At 45.0% G+C, this 17,815-nt stretch overlaps 1 protein-coding gene across 3 annotated transcripts in view; it reads right to left on the minus strand.

Moving 5' to 3' along the window:
• Nucleotides 1-17,815, minus strand: part of CCDC149 (coiled-coil domain containing 149) — a 103,772-nt gene that overhangs the window by 59,513 nt on the left and 26,444 nt on the right. For all 3 annotated transcript variants that reach the window (XM_055326679.1, XM_055326677.1, XM_055326680.1), the window contains exons 2-3: nucleotides 9,574-9,735; nucleotides 7,272-7,310 (exon numbers count right to left, since the gene is read on the minus strand). In XM_055326679.1, the coding sequence (XP_055182654.1) occupies nucleotides 7,272-7,310; nucleotides 9,574-9,735 (201 nt within the window). The remainder of the gene's footprint in view (nucleotides 1-7,271; nucleotides 7,311-9,573; nucleotides 9,736-17,815) is intronic.

The following is a 17,815-nucleotide window of genomic DNA, read 5'->3' on the forward strand; positions in this document are numbered from 1 at the left end:
CAATACCTCCCATGATGCATTCGGCTTGAAATCAAAACGGGAGAAGACAACCATGGGTTTGATTATTTATTCAGGGAGGACTTTGAATGGGGAGAATGGGCTTCTGTGACCCCAAAGAATCCCATCTTCTAAGAACATGAACCCAAGATAATTTCAATTCCCTTTGTCTCCCTTGGAGGAACTGCTTGTTTAACAAAGAAAAAAAAAATATTTAAAGGGTTGTTTGAGATCTTCCGGTGAGGTCTCGCTGAGGCACAAAGAGGTGCTCTGAGTACAGGTCTGCCTAGAGTATCAAGAAGACATCTTCATTTCAATATCCCATGAGAAGTTATTAATGCGTCGCTGTTGTCATGATCTCTTCACAGCTTCCTTAACGGATGATTTGCCATTGGAAACTGAGTTGTTTTAAAAGGGATCCTAAGTTCTAAAAGAAAGCTTTGACAGCTGTATTTCTACAACTACAAACATGAAAGCTCTGGTCTGTCCTCAGAGGAGGAGACAAAAGAGGCAGGAAAATATTTATGACCAGACAGCGGGTTGCCACAGGAAAGAACACCGGCTTACCAGGTGAGGATGCCAAGCTCTTTCTGGTTCTCCACCACTTCTAAGCACTTCAAAGCACTTAATTTCCAGACTTCCAAAATGGGTTAGGGTAAGTGTTGATTATGCTCCCCACCCCCCAACTCAGCTTAAGAGTCAAATATAGAACAAAAAAAACCTGAACGAGAACATTCAATTATAAGTCAGCAGATCTGGAGTTTTAGGTCTGCTCTGTTAACTGGCTATGTGATCCTGGACAAGTCATAGGAAAAAAAAAAAAAAAAGGAACTAGCCAACATTCACTGAGCACTCAGCAAGTACCAGGCAATGAGCATGATAAGCATTATCATCCCAATTCCTTGGAGGAACTTGATGATTATGTCTTGTTATTAACGTTTGTTTTGGAGAAGAGGAATTTGAATCTAAGAAAGGTTAGGCAGCTTGCCTGAGACCACCCACCAGGAAGTGGAGGGTTAAGTTCGCATCGGTACTATTGAGGGCTCAGAACCCGGGCTCTTCCCACCTACTGCTACCCGAGACGCTGCCTTGCAACTTTGTGGAAGACCTAATTTGCCAGGTCAGGAGACAGCTGGGAGATCACATTTGTACGTACGTGCATGGATACGTGGTCTCTGAAAAGCACAAAGCCACTACCAAGGCTGAGAATGTGGTATGTATTGCTTCTACCTACATCTGAGAAGAACCTTCAACTACATTTATGGTCAGCTCAAGCTCCTATGACAAAAAACCATAGTCTGGGTGGCTTATCCACCACAGAAAATGATTTTTCAGAGTTCCACAGGCTGATAATGTGCGACCAGAGTGCCAGGCTCCCGTGAGGGCCCTCTTCGGCGGGGACTCCTTGGTGTATCCTCAGAGGGCGGAGAGCAGAGCACAGAAAGCAAGGCCTCTTGTGCCTCTTGGAAGGACACTAATCCCATTCATGGCAGCTGCACTTTCATGACCTCATCTCAGCCTAGCTACCTTGCAGCGGCCCCGCCTTCTAATACCATCACCCCCTGGAGAGTAGAGTTTCAATATACGAATGTTGAGGGGACACAAATGTCCCGTCCATAAACAGAGTGATCACAGCAATCTCTCCCTCTGAGTTGAGAAATGAACAGGGGAAGAGTGTAGTAAGTAGAGACCACAGAGATTCCCCCTTCCTGATCAAGAAACAAGGCTGATGGGCAACGAGATGCTTCATGTGGCATCTTCTCCAATACATAGATCTTTCAACCTCCATGTCCTGTCTGTTAACCTGACAGCTCTGGTTCTGGTGCCTTCTGCATATATAAGGAGCACTTGCTTTGTAGCTGGAAGGGTAAATACTTTACCCATTGTTTGCCTTTGGGATAAATATGTGATGTCATATAGGAGACACTAGGTCAGGGTGCATGCTTCTATCCCCTTCCTGCTAGATGGAAGAGTTAAGAAAATCATTGTGCCTCTCCCTACCACTCCTGTCACGTGTGTGCCAAGCTATCTGCTTCTGGCTAAATGGAAAGTTTCATTGCAAAAATATTAATAATAATAAAAATAAATAAAAATTTTAAAAATTAAAAATAAATAAAAAACTTTAAAAAAGGAAGTTTCATTGCAACCAGCACCTAAACACTTACTGCTGCATTTTCTTCCCCACACCAAGCTGATGAAGAAGGCATCTTAACATCCACTCCCCACAAACCAGTCACACGCCTCCAAAACTAAATCGAAGGTAAAAAAAATTTTAAAAACATATTTTCAATGGGTAAAACTCTTCATTTTTCCAAATCCTGGAACTACCTTTCCCCGCTATTTATCAAGACATCTCTTCCATTACAAGCCAGAGTTCTCTCCCTTGCTTCGGGCTGTATTTTTCTCTCCATAGCACCAATTGCTATTAACATCTGATATATTTTAATTCTTTTGTTTATTGTTTATTCATAGCATCTCTGCCAGAATTAAGGTGTGTGGCTATATTATTTATCATCCAGACCAAGAGATTTTGGAGAGTGGAAAAAAGCACTAACACAAATGATGCCAGGACGAAACGGAGACGTTCCTGGGGAAACGAAGGTGGGGAAACTTAACTATAATGCAAGTTCCATAAGCTCAGGGACTTGGGTCTGACTTTTCTCTCCCAGTGTCCCCACTGTCTAAATTAGCACAAGACACCCATGGGATGCTCCATAAATAGGTACTGAGTCATGATGGCTCCAAGCATAAGCTCTCAGTGGACTGCAGGGGTTCAAACTCTGCCTCTGACATCAATGAATTACGTCATTTCCCTGCGGTAATTTCCTTGACCACCATATGCTTCAATTTCCTCATCTGTCAGATGGTGACACTAATGAGAGCACCCACCTCACATGCCTGTGAGAACTAACTGAGCTTATCAACAGCGCAATCCTGAGCACAGGGTCCACACCCTTCAAGAGAGGGCGCTCCAAAATGTTGGCTACTATCATGACTGTTGGCCATTCCAAGACTGTCTTTTTTTTTTTAAGATTTAATTTATTTATTCATGAGAGAGAGAGAGAGGCAGAGACACAGACAGAGACAGAAGCAGGCTCCATGCATGGAGTCCAATGTGGGACCTGATCCTGGAGTCCTGAAATGCAGCTTGAGCATGGAGCCATCCAGATCCAGTAGGCAGGATGGGCTGCCCACCCACAACAGGACCTAAGACAGCCGCTGCTGCCGTGCTCAGTGCTGGCTCCAGCCAACCACCCTGTTCCACACGCGCCCTGGCCCCACGGCTTTGCACGGAGGTGACCGCACATGTTCTGTTCAAGTGCGTCTGAGAGCCTCACCGTGGGGGAGAGCCCCAATGAATAGAAGGTGACAATAACAACCACCGTCCTCATCAGAAGACTCTTGAGTCCCACTGTTGACGTCCAGAGAAAGAGCGGGGAAGCATAGTGTGGATTGCATTAAGTACGTGTGGAAAATCAAGAACTGATATTTTTCTCTGTTCAAACAGCTTTTTTTAATTTGCTATGGTGTTTATAACAAAAGGCAGGTGCTCAACCACTGAGCCACCCGGGTGTCCCCATTCCAAGACTGTCTTAAGAAGGCGCACAGAGCAGATGGTTATGACACTGCCTACCCAGCACCCCTTAACATGACAACAGTAGAAGCCTCCTTGTGTCCATGCGATTTCCTGGCTGCAGTTGGCTGATCCTGAGATCGGCCCCTGGCCTGAGGCTGGCCTAGGGGAGCTCTCTCCCCAAACTGAGGAGCAACATTTTTTCCCTAGAGATCAAAGATGTGGAGTCTGTGGTCCTCATGTAATCGACAGTCACATTGCCCATTCTACAGAAAAGGCAGGTCTACAAAAAGAAATGATGGCTGCTGAGGGCAGAGGAGGGAGCCGTGGTACTTGAAGCCTGGCTGCATTTCTGCCTCTCTGATGGCTCAACCAATCCCTCTGAGGTCCTATGAGCCAGGAATCTCCTCTGTGGCCCTAGCTACTTTAACCTGCCAAATGTAAATTAAAAGGTCCTGACAAGGGCAGTGGTAGAGAGATTCATCACACTAATATACAACTGATTTAAAATAATTTTTTAAAGGGGATGAGGAGGAGAAGGAGAGGATGATAAATATTTATTGGTGCTCACCCTTTGCCAGGCACCATGGGGAGACTCTGCTTGTACCACTATGTTGTGGGTACCATATTCATTCCCATTTTATGGACGAGACAGCCAAGACTCGGATATCCAAAGAAACCTTCCCAAGGCCACACAATTAGTTTACTGGATGTCCCTGCTGGCTTCCTAGCAGCACTTCTATCCTAGGTGATTAATCTAAGCCAATTAACATATGGTAGTCTCCTGGTGAATGTTAACAGACCAGGATTGGGAGCATGTCCTACACTAGCCCAATTAGACTGGAGAGAAAGACTTATATCCCATGGCTCGGGTGTTTGCTTCTCCTGCTTAGGAGAACCAGCCTCAGAAGAAAGCTAAGTTCCTTCTTCTAAGAAAAGAAGAAGAAAGAGAAAGCTGAAGAGTTCTCTTTCTCTTCAAGGGAGAAAGCTGATGTTAAAATTAGCACAGTGGAAGAGCAATCATAAAATACAGGTTGTCCTGTTCAATTTGAATTAGAGATAAACAATGAATAATGTTTTGACATAAATCTGTCAAATATTGCATGGGTCATACTTTTTTTTTTTATAAGTAGGCTGCACACCCAGCATAGAGCCCAGCATGGGGCTTGAACTCAGAACCCTGACATCATGACCTAAGTTGAGATCAAAAGTCAGATGCTTAACTAACTGAGCCACCCAGGTGCCCCAAGGGCCATACTTCAATACTAAAAAAAATTACTGTCTATCTGAAATTCAGATTTCTCAAGTGTCCTGTATTTTTTTTATTTTTATTTATTTTTTATGATAGTCACACACACACAGAGAGAGAAAGAGGCAGAGACATAGGCAGAGGGAGAAGCAGGCTCCATGCACCGGGAGCCCGACGTGGGATTCGATCCGGGGTCTCCAGAATCGCGCCCTGGGCCAAAGGCAGGCGCCAAACCGCTGCGCCACCCAGGGATCCCTGTCCTGTATTTTTTTAAAAGATTTATTTATTTGAGAGAGAGAGAGCACACATGTGCATGCACACAAGCACAGGGGCTCAGCGAGGAGTCCAAACGCCGGGCTCCATCGCTCCATCTCATGACCCTGAGATCATGACCTGACCCAAAACCAAGAGTCGGATGCTTGACCAACTGCACCTGCCAGGCACCTCCCAGGTGTCCTGTATTTTTATTTGCTAAGTATGGCATGATGGAGAGAAGGAGTATACACAATGAAGAAGTAGTACACACTACCTCTGAGCTTCTGGTTATGCAAGGTCATTGATTTCTTTACTGTTTAAGCCCTTGAGAATTTCTGTCACTTGTACCCCAATGCAACCTATCTCATGCAAGTCAGAGGTTCCAACCCAAGTGGGAAGGACACAGAGCCAAAGGCACACCACTGTACAACTCCTAAGGGGACAGAAACTAAACACCATATTCAAATCTAAAAAGCTAGTGCTTAGGACACTTTTTTAGGAAACTTGTTTTTTTCAGAGCTATACAAATGCAGCTTAACAGACTTACTGGAATTCTTCAGATTCTCTTCAGTCAATGTAAATTTTTTATTATAAAGTCATGGAATGTGAATTCACTTAAACTGTAAAACCCCTTCATGAATACTAACAAACTCTAAAATCTCAAGAAAGATGACTGTTCATAGCCACCAAAAACACAAAACATCTAGCAATTCCAGATTAAGAATGCCAATTTTTAGACACTCACATTTCCTTGTCATTTTGTTTAAAAAAAAAAAAACGATTAGCTCCATAGCAAAATTTGACTTTAGAGCAAACCTGGGGCATTATAAAATAATCAAATAAAATAGGAAGTGAGTATAGGAATGAGCAGAACTGAATAACCAAATGGGTAACCATAGGACTAAGATGTGTTTCAGGGTAAAAGTCGTGTGTGTGTGTGTGTGTGTGTGTGTGTGTGTGTGTGTGTCTTGGGCATATTATTTACTTAGCATTGAAAAATCTCAAGGAAATGAACCCAACAGGTTTACATGTGATGTCAGGTATATCATCAATGAACAAGAACAATATGTTGAGTTAGCCATTACTGTAACGAAAAGACAAAACAATCCCTGTATCTTTATTTGCATCTACCAGTTTCAAAGCCCTGCTCTTGGGCAGAGGCTTCTCCGTAACGTGGAACACAGAGCATTAACATCACCGTCATCTAGGCTCCCTTCGAGCCCATAGAAAGCCACAATTCAGGGCATGTCAGTAGAGAACAACTGTGAGGTTGAGAAAGGTCTAACAAAAATATCTTTGGAAAACAACAAGATATATATGTGTGTATGCAACTGGATTAAAAGAAATGTGATTTGTGATATTCCTGAACATAACATGTTATGAAAAATCTAAACTGGCCCCAATCTATACATTTTACAAAAACCCAACCAAAATACCAACCACTTGGTTGGTTTGTTTTGGTGGGATCCAAGAAAGGCTTGCTAAAATGTTTGTAAGTTTTATCTGGAAAAAGTAACAAATAAGAAACATGTGAAAAACAAGAGCAAAGGGAAAGAGACTAGCCCAAACAGATGTCACAAGTATTGTAAAGCCAAATCATTAGAATAATGTGGTACGACCCCAGGGTTACAAAGGAAGCTCCAAGGAACAGAACAGAAAGTTCAGAAAAAGATCCACAAATATATAAGGATTTGTTCAACGACAATATGTAAGTATCCAAAAATCTGTGGGGGAGAAAAAGTGGATTTATCAATAAAAAATAAAAAATGTTGGCTACCACCTAGGAAGAAAGAACATAAATGGCTTGTGAGTTTTGCTGGTAAGATGGCTCTTAAGGACTGAAGTAGTAGAAGCAAATGGGAGAACAGAATCCATCCCAGGACAGAATGCTAACAGGTGACGGCCCTAAGCCCTCAACTCCCCCCTCCTGACAGGATTCCCAGCAACAAAGGGAATACTCAACTGGTCTGCCTCCTTCCCCCTCCCCATTGGACCTCACTGGGTTTCCTTCCACACCCCCACCCCCACCGCCAACCCCTCTTCTCAGCCAGCGTTTCTCTACCACCCAATCCCCACTCTGAACACAAAAGGATTCTGGGAAGTTAGGAGAAGTTCTCTACATATTTTGGATTCCCTGATCCCCCCCAGTCATTGTAAGGCATCGAGAGTTAACCAAACTTCAGGAATACGTCTTACCTGTTTCCTCTTTTCAGGGGGAAGTGATGGATCACCATCCTACAAAGGAACAAATGTTACATTTTACTTAAAAAACAAACAAAAAGATGTACTTAGATTTGAGGAACTGACCCAAACTCTGAAGCAAATTCAGACCCTCCCACTCCTGCCCCCTGTGATCAATAGTGTGCGGAGCCAAAGTCAAATATATATTTTTTTAAATATTAAGTATCAACTGAACCAGTTATGTTGGAAAAACCTGTAATAAATCAGTTCCAATTAGGACCAAACCCATATACTTTCTAAAACCACAGGAACCAGCTAAATATATGAATAAACTGTACTTATCAAAATTCTTTTTGAGCAGAGCCCAAACTGAGATAATACAGTTCACTTGGTTTGAGCTGAATTCCTCTTTTAAATGGTTAGATCCAGAGCACTGGGTGTTACATGATATGTTGGCAAATTGAATTTAGATAAAAATTTAAAAATAATAATATTAAAATAGAAATAAATAGTTAGATCCTAAGGAATAATAATGGACACACGTGCTTGAGTTTTCTCTATGGGCAGAACAGGTAGGGAAGAGGGGATATGATATGCTCAAAATAAAAGAGAATTAACTGAGAACTTCCAGTCCTATCAGACTTTCTGTCCTAAAAGGATTCAATCCTACCCCCTCTTTTGGTGCCACCTGGGAATAAAAAGGGCTCAGGTGAACATTCAAATGCTCCGTAAATGAGTACTCTTCTCTCCAACGCTACCTGTATATAACCTGTGGAATCATCCGATCTGTTTCTGCTCCAAGATGGATCAGTGAATCCCATACAGAGAGCTAAACGTTAGCCATCGGGTGAGCACCCCAAAACAGAGATTGCATCCGTGACAGAAAAAAGTAGAATGGAAAATGGTGCTCATGGGGATCCCTGGGGGGCTCAGCGGTTTAGCATCTGCCTTCGGCCCAGGGTGTGATCCTGGAGACCCGGGATCAAGTCCCGCATTGGGCTCCCTGCATGGAGCCTGCTTCTCCCTCTACCTCTCTTTCTCTCTGTGTCTCAAATGAATAAGTAAAATATTAAAAAAGAAAGAAGAAAGAAGAAAGAAAGAAAGAAAGAAAGAAAGAAAGAAAGAAAGAAAGAAAGAAAATGGAGCTCAGCAGTGGTACCCTCCGTGTCAAGAAAGGAAAGAAAGAAAGAAAGGAAAGAAAGAAAGAAAGAAAGAAAGAAAGAAAGAAAGAAAGAAAAAAAAGAAAAGAAAAGAAAGAAAGAAAATGGAGCTCAGCAGTGGTACCCTTCGTGTCAAGAAAGGAAAGAAAGAAAGAAAGAAAGAAAGAAAGAAAGAAAGAAAGAAAGAAAAGAAAAGAAAAGAAAAGAAAAGAAAGAAAATGGAGCTCAGCAGTGGTACCCTCCGTGTCAGCACAATCTGTACCTTAAAAATCTTGCCACATGAAAACCGAGAGAATCTAAATGCCTGGGCTAAGGGAAAGGTCAAAGAAACTATGGAAATCTTACTATACAAATGTTTTTAAAAATGAATTGAATTTGTATGTGTGGCCTAGAGAGATGACCCAGGCAGAGCACTGAGGGCAAAGCAAGTGCTGGAACATTTGGTCCAACAGAACTCCACGATGATGGAAGTGGCCTGTGTCTCACGGTCCAATACGGTGGCCCTCACGGAAACCTTCTATATCCACATAATCCCACACAGTAGCCACCGGCCACCTGTGGTGATGGGGCCCAGGAAACGTGCTGGGCCTGAAGAACAGTTTTTGATTCTACTGAATTGTAATTAATTTGAAATGAAATTTAAATAATCGCATGTGGCTAGTGGCTTCTGGATTAGTGCAGATTTATAATACGGATCCTCTTTATAAAGCCCCAATGGGGGGTGCCTGGCTGGCCCCTTCGGTGGAGCAAGCGACTCCTGATCTCCATTCAGGTGCCGAGTTCTAGCCCCACCCTGGGTGTAGAGATTACTTCAAAAAAAAAAAAAGGATAAAAAGCCCCATATAAATAAAGTAACAGGGAGGCACGTACAAACACACGTGTCTGTGTGCGTATTTCGGAGGTGCCGGGGCAGGCAGTCTGGACGCACACACACATCGGCTAGTGCCCGGGACTGGGTTGTGGAGGTAACAGGGGCCACAACTTTCCCTTCCTCATTTCTCCACTTTGGAGCTTTTTGAATGCAATCTTTTTTTTTTTTTAATTGTAATGAAGTAGCATGCTGAGATCCCCCCCCCCTTTTTTTTTATTTCAATTCCAGGGTAACCCACTTCCGATCTTCATGCAGGCACGAGAACGTCCTGGGATGTAATACTTACGATCAGCTCCCGGTATTTCTTCTTCAAGGACTGGTGGCGCTCTCGAAGCTGATTGGCCATGAGTTTGTACTGGTCCCTTTCTTGCTGGCATGTGTCCAGCTCCTTGGAGAGGATCAGCAGGGCTTCCTTTTTACTCTCCAGCTTTCTTTTGCACACTAGGTACTGCAAAACAAACACGACCAAGCAGCTGATCAAACACACCCACAGACCTCCGTTTAACACGCACTGTCTTTAACACACCCTGCAGGCCTGCTTTACTTCTGTTGCATTTTTTTTAATTATTTTTAGAGATCACATATACAGATGTCTGCAGCAGGTATACGACATACAGACTGCTACAGTACGCGACATACGCCCCTCACGACAGAACCGAAACCTTGGATGATCGTGAACTTTGGCAAACTGGATAGACAGATAAAATAATTTAACCGACGTATAAGCAAAAAAGCAAAATTTCTTTTACATGACACAGCTGGACTCGACTTTTGTTTTAAAAGGATCTGTATATTCGGTAAGATTGGGTAAAATTTTATTAAAATTTAATGAAATGATATACACAGATTATTCGATACAGATTTTGTAAAAATATCGATAACTCCTGGTCACGTGTTTTTCACGATTTTATTCTTGATGCTTTGCTGTGTTTTCTAAGTTGTCCAGATTAACCCATATGGCTGTACTATAATAAAGAAATAACAAAAAGTGTTATTAGAAATAGCTTCATTGAACTGTAAATCACTGCAGTAGATTTTACCTGCCCATTCAGCCCAGCAGACATTTTTCTCACCTGAGAAATGTTTGCTAATTCCACCGAGATGTGTGCAACTTCCGTAATTCCAATGCAGGCACCTGCTACCCAACTCTGTGAGCAAAGTATTTTAGCCACACTTCGATTACCCACCGAACAGGTGGGTACCGGGTACCTAGCTGAAACACAGGGTGTACCTAGCTGGAACTCTTCCTCAGACACACAGGATTTCTTAGTCCCTCCTTCCCCCCTTCCCCTCACCCCTACCCTGACCATGAACCACCCTCAGCTGATAATCACCCAGCACGTGGGCCAGTGTGAGCCTGACCGGGACTCTTTACTTTTCTTGGATATACTGCACCATCTGGCGTTATTCACGTATGTGAAATGTGGCATTAAATACCTTTTGAATTTGCCCCGTAAAAGACCAAATTCAGAGCATTCATGAAAACAATTTATAGTTTCATTATACACTCTGACATGAGCACTTTGTCATTATAGACGCTCACACAAAGCAGAGAGAGAATCGGCGCTCCCGTACCATTGGAGTCAATGCTCTTTTATGGACAAAAAGCATTACTCATATATAGTGCTTGCTTGGAACTGACTTTGTTAAGTTCAATTTCAAATAAATGAAAGGGGAAAAAGAGTTTTGTGCATTAGCACAATTTTTTTTCCGTAAAAAAAAAAAAAGTAATTGCTTAGCTTCAAAAACAAAGGGGAAAGAAAAGCCATTCGGAGACAGATTTGAGTTCTAAGAGAGGACGCTTCCACCTTGGGTGAATCTTATTCTCGGCAGTAATGAGGTTGGAATCTTGCCTTAAAATGTCCTGGACTTTTAAGACTTTGACATCGTCTTCGTGGAGGCAAAATGGTTCTGTTGCCACTGTGATTTCTCAGGAGTAAAATCCCCAACGAGTAAATATCAGAGAAGAGTGGCTCAAATATCTCAACTGCAATGTCCTAAGGGAGGTATTGAGATTTCACAGGAAGAAATCCCATTTACACACAATTTAGCAGATCTGCCCTCACGCCTTTGGTGCTTTGCCCACGATCAGCAGCCTCCGTTGTCACTGCCATTAGTATTGGTGGCACAAAGACGGCCACCTTTGTCCCTTCAATTTTTCAGATCTGACTCTAAGGCCGCAAAGGTACTGTCTTCCAACTTTGGGGAAGAAAATCCTAATTGCACGGAGACATTGTAAGGTGCTTTGGCCGAGATTAGCTGGAAGATCTGGCCCACGAAGGGAAGACTGGCAAAGTGGAAATTCATGTTCCCCGACCCTGAACTGTTGTCTGTTAGGATCCAAGACAGAAGCTGTTTCTCCCCCAAGACATGGTTCAAACAGGGCCTCGGAAGCCGTGAAGCGCAGTAATAGGACTCGCTTCCCTGGGGCCTAAGGTACGAAGCAGAAAGCAGGCACAAAGGGCTCTGCTGAGACCCAGTGGCCCCGGATCTGCAGAGCAGGATCCCTGCGGTCCCTTCAGGGCATGCAAAACAGGACAATTATACCTTCACCCAAGGGTAAGAAAGCAAACACATCCTAGTAGAACCTAAAGCCGCGGCAACAACAGGGGGATCCCTAGGAAGCCGCTGCTCGACCGCTCTTTCTTCCACGTACTATGGTTTAGAACAGCAAATTGTTGGAGAGGATGTGGAGAAAAGGGAACCCTCTTACACTGTTGGTGGGAATGTGAACTGGTGCAGCCACTCTGGAAAACTGTGTGGAGGCTCCTCAAAGAATTAAAAATAGACCTGCCCTACGACCCAGCAATTGCACTGTTAGGGATTTACCCCGAAGATTCAGATGCAATGAAACGCCGGGGCACCTGCACCCCGATGTTTCTAGCAGCCATGTCCACAATAGCCAAACTGTGGAAGGAGCCTCGGTGCCCATCGAAAGATGAATGGATAAAGAAGATGTGGTTTATGTATACAATGGAATATTCCTCAGCCATTAGAAATGACAAATACCCACCATTTGCTTCAACGTGGATGGAACTGGAGGGTATTATGCTGAGTGAAGTAAGTCAATCGGAGAAGGACAAACAGTGTATGTTCTCACTCATTTGGGGAATATGAATAATAGTGAAGGGGAATATAAGGGAAGGGAGAAGAAATGTGTGGGAGATATCAGAAAGGGACACAGAACATAAAGACTTCTAACTCTGGGAAACGAACTAGGGGTGGTGGAAGGGGAGGAGGGCGGGGGGTGGGGGTGAATGGGTGACGGGCACGGAGGGGGACACTTGACGGGATGAGCACTGGGTGTTATTCTGTATGTTGGTAAATTGAACACCAATAAAAATTAATTTATAAAAAAAAAAAAAAAGAACAGCAAATTGCAAAATTTGCATTGTCATTTACTTTTGTCAATAGAACAGATCTCAGGCTGGAGCCTCATTTCTGCAAGAGCTCAAAGTGGCACTGCCCTGGCGAGGGTGGGACGGCTCCCCGGTGGTCCCTCCTGCGGCAGCATCAAGAAGGAACACCGCTCTGTGTCCCCCGGGGATGCTCGTGAAAGTGCGGACTCCTGGCCTCAGCTCAGACCCACCGAGTTGGAATCTCAGGTACTGGCAGGAATCTGCACTGTTCGCACATGGCCCAGGGGGTTCCTACTGCAGCTGCGCTTTGAAAACCCAGGCTCAAGAGGCCTCTAGCTTCGCGAGGTCTCCAAAGTTAGAACCCTAACTATTATAGTTAGAGAGGCCAGCAGCGGCCCATGGATCCAGGGACAGGGCACGGTCTCAGAACCGTCCCAGGGATACCTGCGCCTCTTTCTGTAGCACAGAGGGGTTCTGACCAAGTACCAGCACGGCTACAAGTACAAGCACGGCTACATTATTCTGCACCTGGCCAAAGAGCCTACGTATGTTATCAAACAATAGAAAACCCTGGGAGAAAAATGAAAAAAAAAAGAAAAAAGAAAATCCTGGGAGAGGGTTGTGTGTGGAGGAGCCGAGACCAGGGGATGGGAAGGAATTTCTCGTACTCGTTCTAAAATGGTATTCGTTTACTCCCTGGGATGGCAGCTGTTAAAATGACCCATTTCCTATCCCTCCGATTGGAAACAAACACCAGAAAAACTGGAAGGAACTGGAAGGGAAGGGTCCTGAAGAGCCTCCTTGTTGGCAGCTCTGAACAACTGGCAAGTGCACGGATCCAGCCCCAGCCTCAGGAGGTTCCACAAATGGAACAGAAAGCCAGACAAACCAACGTGCTGTGCTGGAGACAGTTCAGCTCCTAGAGGAGGAGGATGGGGGAAGTGTAGACGACGGAGGAGGTGGACAGTAGAAAATCACCAGGCGGAGCCAGGCGGCCTCCGTCCAGAAGGGGGTCTAGTGAGGAGCTGATGGTGAGCTGCAGCGGCCCTGGGAAAGCCACACAACATCAGGAACAGAACAAACACACACCGCCTGGAAAATGAGAGGGGTTCCCAGGGTGCCCTGTGACTTGAGGGACCCAGGATTTTAACACCATCATCTAGTATCCTTGGGGGTAATGGGTGTCCTGGAAAACACCGGGATAGGGAGGGGCTCCAGTCCAGGAGGTAAACCTCGCGTCAAGCCCCCAGAAATTGCTTCCTCCAACTTATCTAGGACAGAGAAGCCTTAACGATTTCCAAAAATCACCCTTGACAGTGGCATTTCCGGAATCCCTGGATAACAGGGGCCACAGGATGCCACCCGGTGGCAGTGGGTGCTGGGCTGAAGCTGTGCTTGCAATAACAAGCTGATGCCTATGTGGCTGACACTGGCGCCTCTAATATTTCCAGCTTTCCTTTCCTGCCACGTCCATGACAGGCCTGTCCCTCCCCATGCTTTGGAGGAAGGTAGAGCCATGAGACTTGCTTTAGCCCATAAAATGGGCCTGGAGGGGACATGAGGCACTCCCAGGGTGAAAACGCTTAAGAGTCAAGGTAAGAATCGCCACGCCTTCCCCTCCCCCATTGCAACAGGTATGGAAGCAGGTGTGGCTACGGCGATGCCCAAGAACCAAACAGCCAAGAGGGTGATGCCAACACAGCAGACACCTGCCCTGGAGAGTCGTCTGGGCCCACAGCAAAACTGACATGATCCAGAAGTAAAATTTTGTGGTGTTAAGGTACAGGGATTTGGGGAGGGGGGGTGTTTGGTACCAGGGCGTAATTTAGCCCGTCCTGACTCATGCAGTCCATATCAAAGAATGCGAGCACAGGGAGACGGGTGGAGATGGTATCTGCCCCTGCTCTCTGCTTCTGCTGAGTCACCACGACAGGAAGATCCACTATCCCCAGTATTATCACCATGACCCAAAAGCACAGTTTTTGTGACAAATACTTTCCGCGTGAGAAGGTGGACCTCAGGTGGAAGAGGTCACGTAATGTGCCGTGGGGCCGCAGAGTCAGAATGTGAACCCAGACCTCTGGAGAGCCAGCCCCTGGAAGCCCCAATTCCTGAAAAACTAAGCATTCTGTGAAAAAAAGAAAAGAAAGAAAAAAAAATACCAGCATATTTGTGGCATCGGTTGCTACGTTGAGTTGGTATTCCCGGCACAGGGAAGCTAAGGAAGTGTGGTTTTGAATTTGGCTACTTTTTAGACCTGGAACAAATGAAGGGAAACTTTGATTTCTGCACCCGCTCCCCTCCTAAACGAGGGGACCTGCCTCTTCTTTCCTCAGACGAGGCTGGAAGGAAGAAGGAAAAAACAAAAGACTCTCTCACCTGCGCTCCTTGAGAGGGAGCCAAGTGGAAGCATTAAGGCTTCTCTCCACTTAGAAGAAATGGGATCAACTACCGGGCGTCAGAGAACCAGAGGGTTATTTCCTCCAAAGCGGCCGGGCTGGAACTGTTGTCTGTAAGCTGTGGCTGGTCTCAGCTGCCCACTCAACAAATATTTTCTAGATGCCTCCTCTGGGTGAGGCACAGAGCCAAACACTGGTCTCCCAAAGGGATCAACGGTCCTGCTGATTGTTTGTTTCCTTCTGGAAATTTTATTTTATTTTATTTTTTACATTTTTAAATTTAAGTTCAATTTGCCAACATATAGAACACCCAGTGCTCATCCCATCAAGTGGGCCCTGCTGATTTTGAAAAGGAAAAACATGATACCCGGATAACAAACCTTATTTCCACAATCCCTTGTGGGTTTTTCTGAATCCCTCCCTCCCCACAGACGTTCTGAAAACCGAAAACGTATTCACGTCCCACGAGTGACCTCAGCCAGTGTGAGGGTGTTTATGGTCTTTCTGCCACTAACCATGAATATTCATACATTTGCTGAAGACAAATCAACGTGTTTGATTATTGATTAAGTCACTCCCCGGGAGTCAGCGGGGGCCGATACCTAACGTACCGTATGCTTATGGCATTTCCTCGCAGGGTTCAAGAACTCCTGCATCTGAAATGCCTCTGGGGCCCAAGGATTTTGGACACGGAACCTGACTTTAACTTGAAAGCCACCCTTGCAAATCTCTACATAGTCCCAGTGACACGTATGGGACTAAAACCCAATCTTCCTCAATCAGTAATTGTCCCAAACCTAAGCATTTATTAGATTCTGACTTCCTCGTTCTGAGCCAGGAAAAACTAAAAGTACGTTACATGCGGCCCATCTCCAGGCTGCCATAATGCTATGTGTCTGTTCCCACAGCCTCCTGTTTTCTTTCTTTTTTCCTTAGAATTGGCCTCCAGTGCTGGAACCTCACAGATAAGCAACGTGCCCAACCGCAAAGAACAAAGTTCCTGGCTGCCGTCATTTCCAAGTCTGGGGTTGTGACGCGTTCATCGGTATAGCGAGATCAATTCACTTGCAACCCTTCATTTTCTTTAAAAAAAATAAAATAAAAAGATGCCAGTAACCCATGCAATTTCACCAAAACTTTTCTTTTTGAACATGTGTGTAGGAATACACACACACACACACACACACACACACACACCTGCATATTTTCACACATTTATTGCAGACCGTCATTCTAGAAGCTTGTACACTACTGTTCTGTAGTAAGGCACTCTGCACGCTTACTCATTCACTGGACAAATATCTAACGAAGGTCACCGAGAGGGGTGAGGGTGGGAAGGGGGTGAGGGTGGGAAGGGGGTGGTGGGGAGGAAGACTACATGGAGGAGACGGTGCTTAATGAGTTTTGAGAGATGAGTGTGCACAATGACACCCAAATAAAGACTATTCCGTAACAGAGATCATTAGTGCCTTGGGATTGATCCCTGCCCTGCCCACCTCACTGAGCTTGAAATGGAAGGTGCTATGCTAGAATTTGACTTTGTACACTTTTTCAAAATTAAAGGTATTATTCTTCTAGCATTTCAAGAGAACAAAACACTTTCACAGACACTCCCTCGTTTGATGGTCTGCATCGTATGACAAGTGCGACATGAACTGTTTTCTCTCATTTGACAAAGTAGCTGAGATTGTCTTTCCCGGACCAGGACTTTTTTTTTTTTTAATTTTATTTATTTGAGAGAGAAAGAAAGAGAGGAGGAGGAGTGAGTATGAGCAGAGAGAGAGGGAGAAGCAGACTCCCAGCTGAGCAGGGAGCGAGGCATAGGGCCCGATCCCAGGACCCCGGGATCATGACCTGAGCTAAAGGCAGACGTTTAACCAACTGAGCCCCCCCCCCCCCCAGGCGCCCCTCAGACCAGGACTTTTCACCACAAATTCCAGGCTCTTGTTAGTATCCTCTATGGTGCCACCTACAGTATTAGGAGGTCCACATATCACCTCTTTCGGGTCTCACCACATTTTTAACAAGACACTTACAGAGATCATTGTATTCTGAGTGGCACATTTTGAGTCATAGTATGTTGAGGCCCTGCTTGGAAGACAGGCAGCTCTCCTGGGGCCTTTTCAATCATATCGTGGGAAAGGGTTGAGGCACAAGGGGCCACCTAGCCATCTGCTCAGCCATCAGCCAACTCCATCCCCGAGAATTCCAGCCGGCCGTGTGCTGACGACCACACTGGGCCTTTCACCAGCTGAATCATGAACACAAGTCACTTGGTTTTTCAAAGGACACTTGCACACGGTTATGTAAGCTGTGATTCAGGCCCTGGGCCCTCTTCTCTTGGCTAACTCAAATCCACTTCCCAACCCCAATCAAGGCATCTCATCCATTCCAATGGTTTTCCTGTCATTTCTGTGCTGATTTCACCCATATTGGTATCACCAGCTCCCACTCTCATCTGCATTCCCTCTCATCTCTACCTGGGTGCCTCCATCTGAACACTTGAGAGGCTGCTTGGTCTATGACCACATGAAGCCCTTTGTAACCTCAGGGCCTTTGCACTGCTGTTTCCTCTGCTTGGATTGCATGGCCCATTCCCTGTTGTAATGTCTCCTTCTCAGGAAGCTTGCCCTGTCTGTCACCACCCAGACTCTCAATCCTTATACTGTTATTTCCTTCATTGCACTTATTACTTGACCTTGAGTTATATAACTATTGGTTTATTTTCAATCTCTCTCTCTCTCTCTCTCTCTCTCTCTCTCTCCACGGC

Source organism: Nyctereutes procyonoides, unplaced genomic scaffold, assembly GCF_905146905.1.
Source record: "Nyctereutes procyonoides isolate TBG_1078 unplaced genomic scaffold, NYPRO_anot_genome, whole genome shotgun sequence".
Lineage (NCBI taxonomy): Eukaryota > Metazoa > Chordata > Mammalia > Carnivora > Canidae > Nyctereutes > Nyctereutes procyonoides.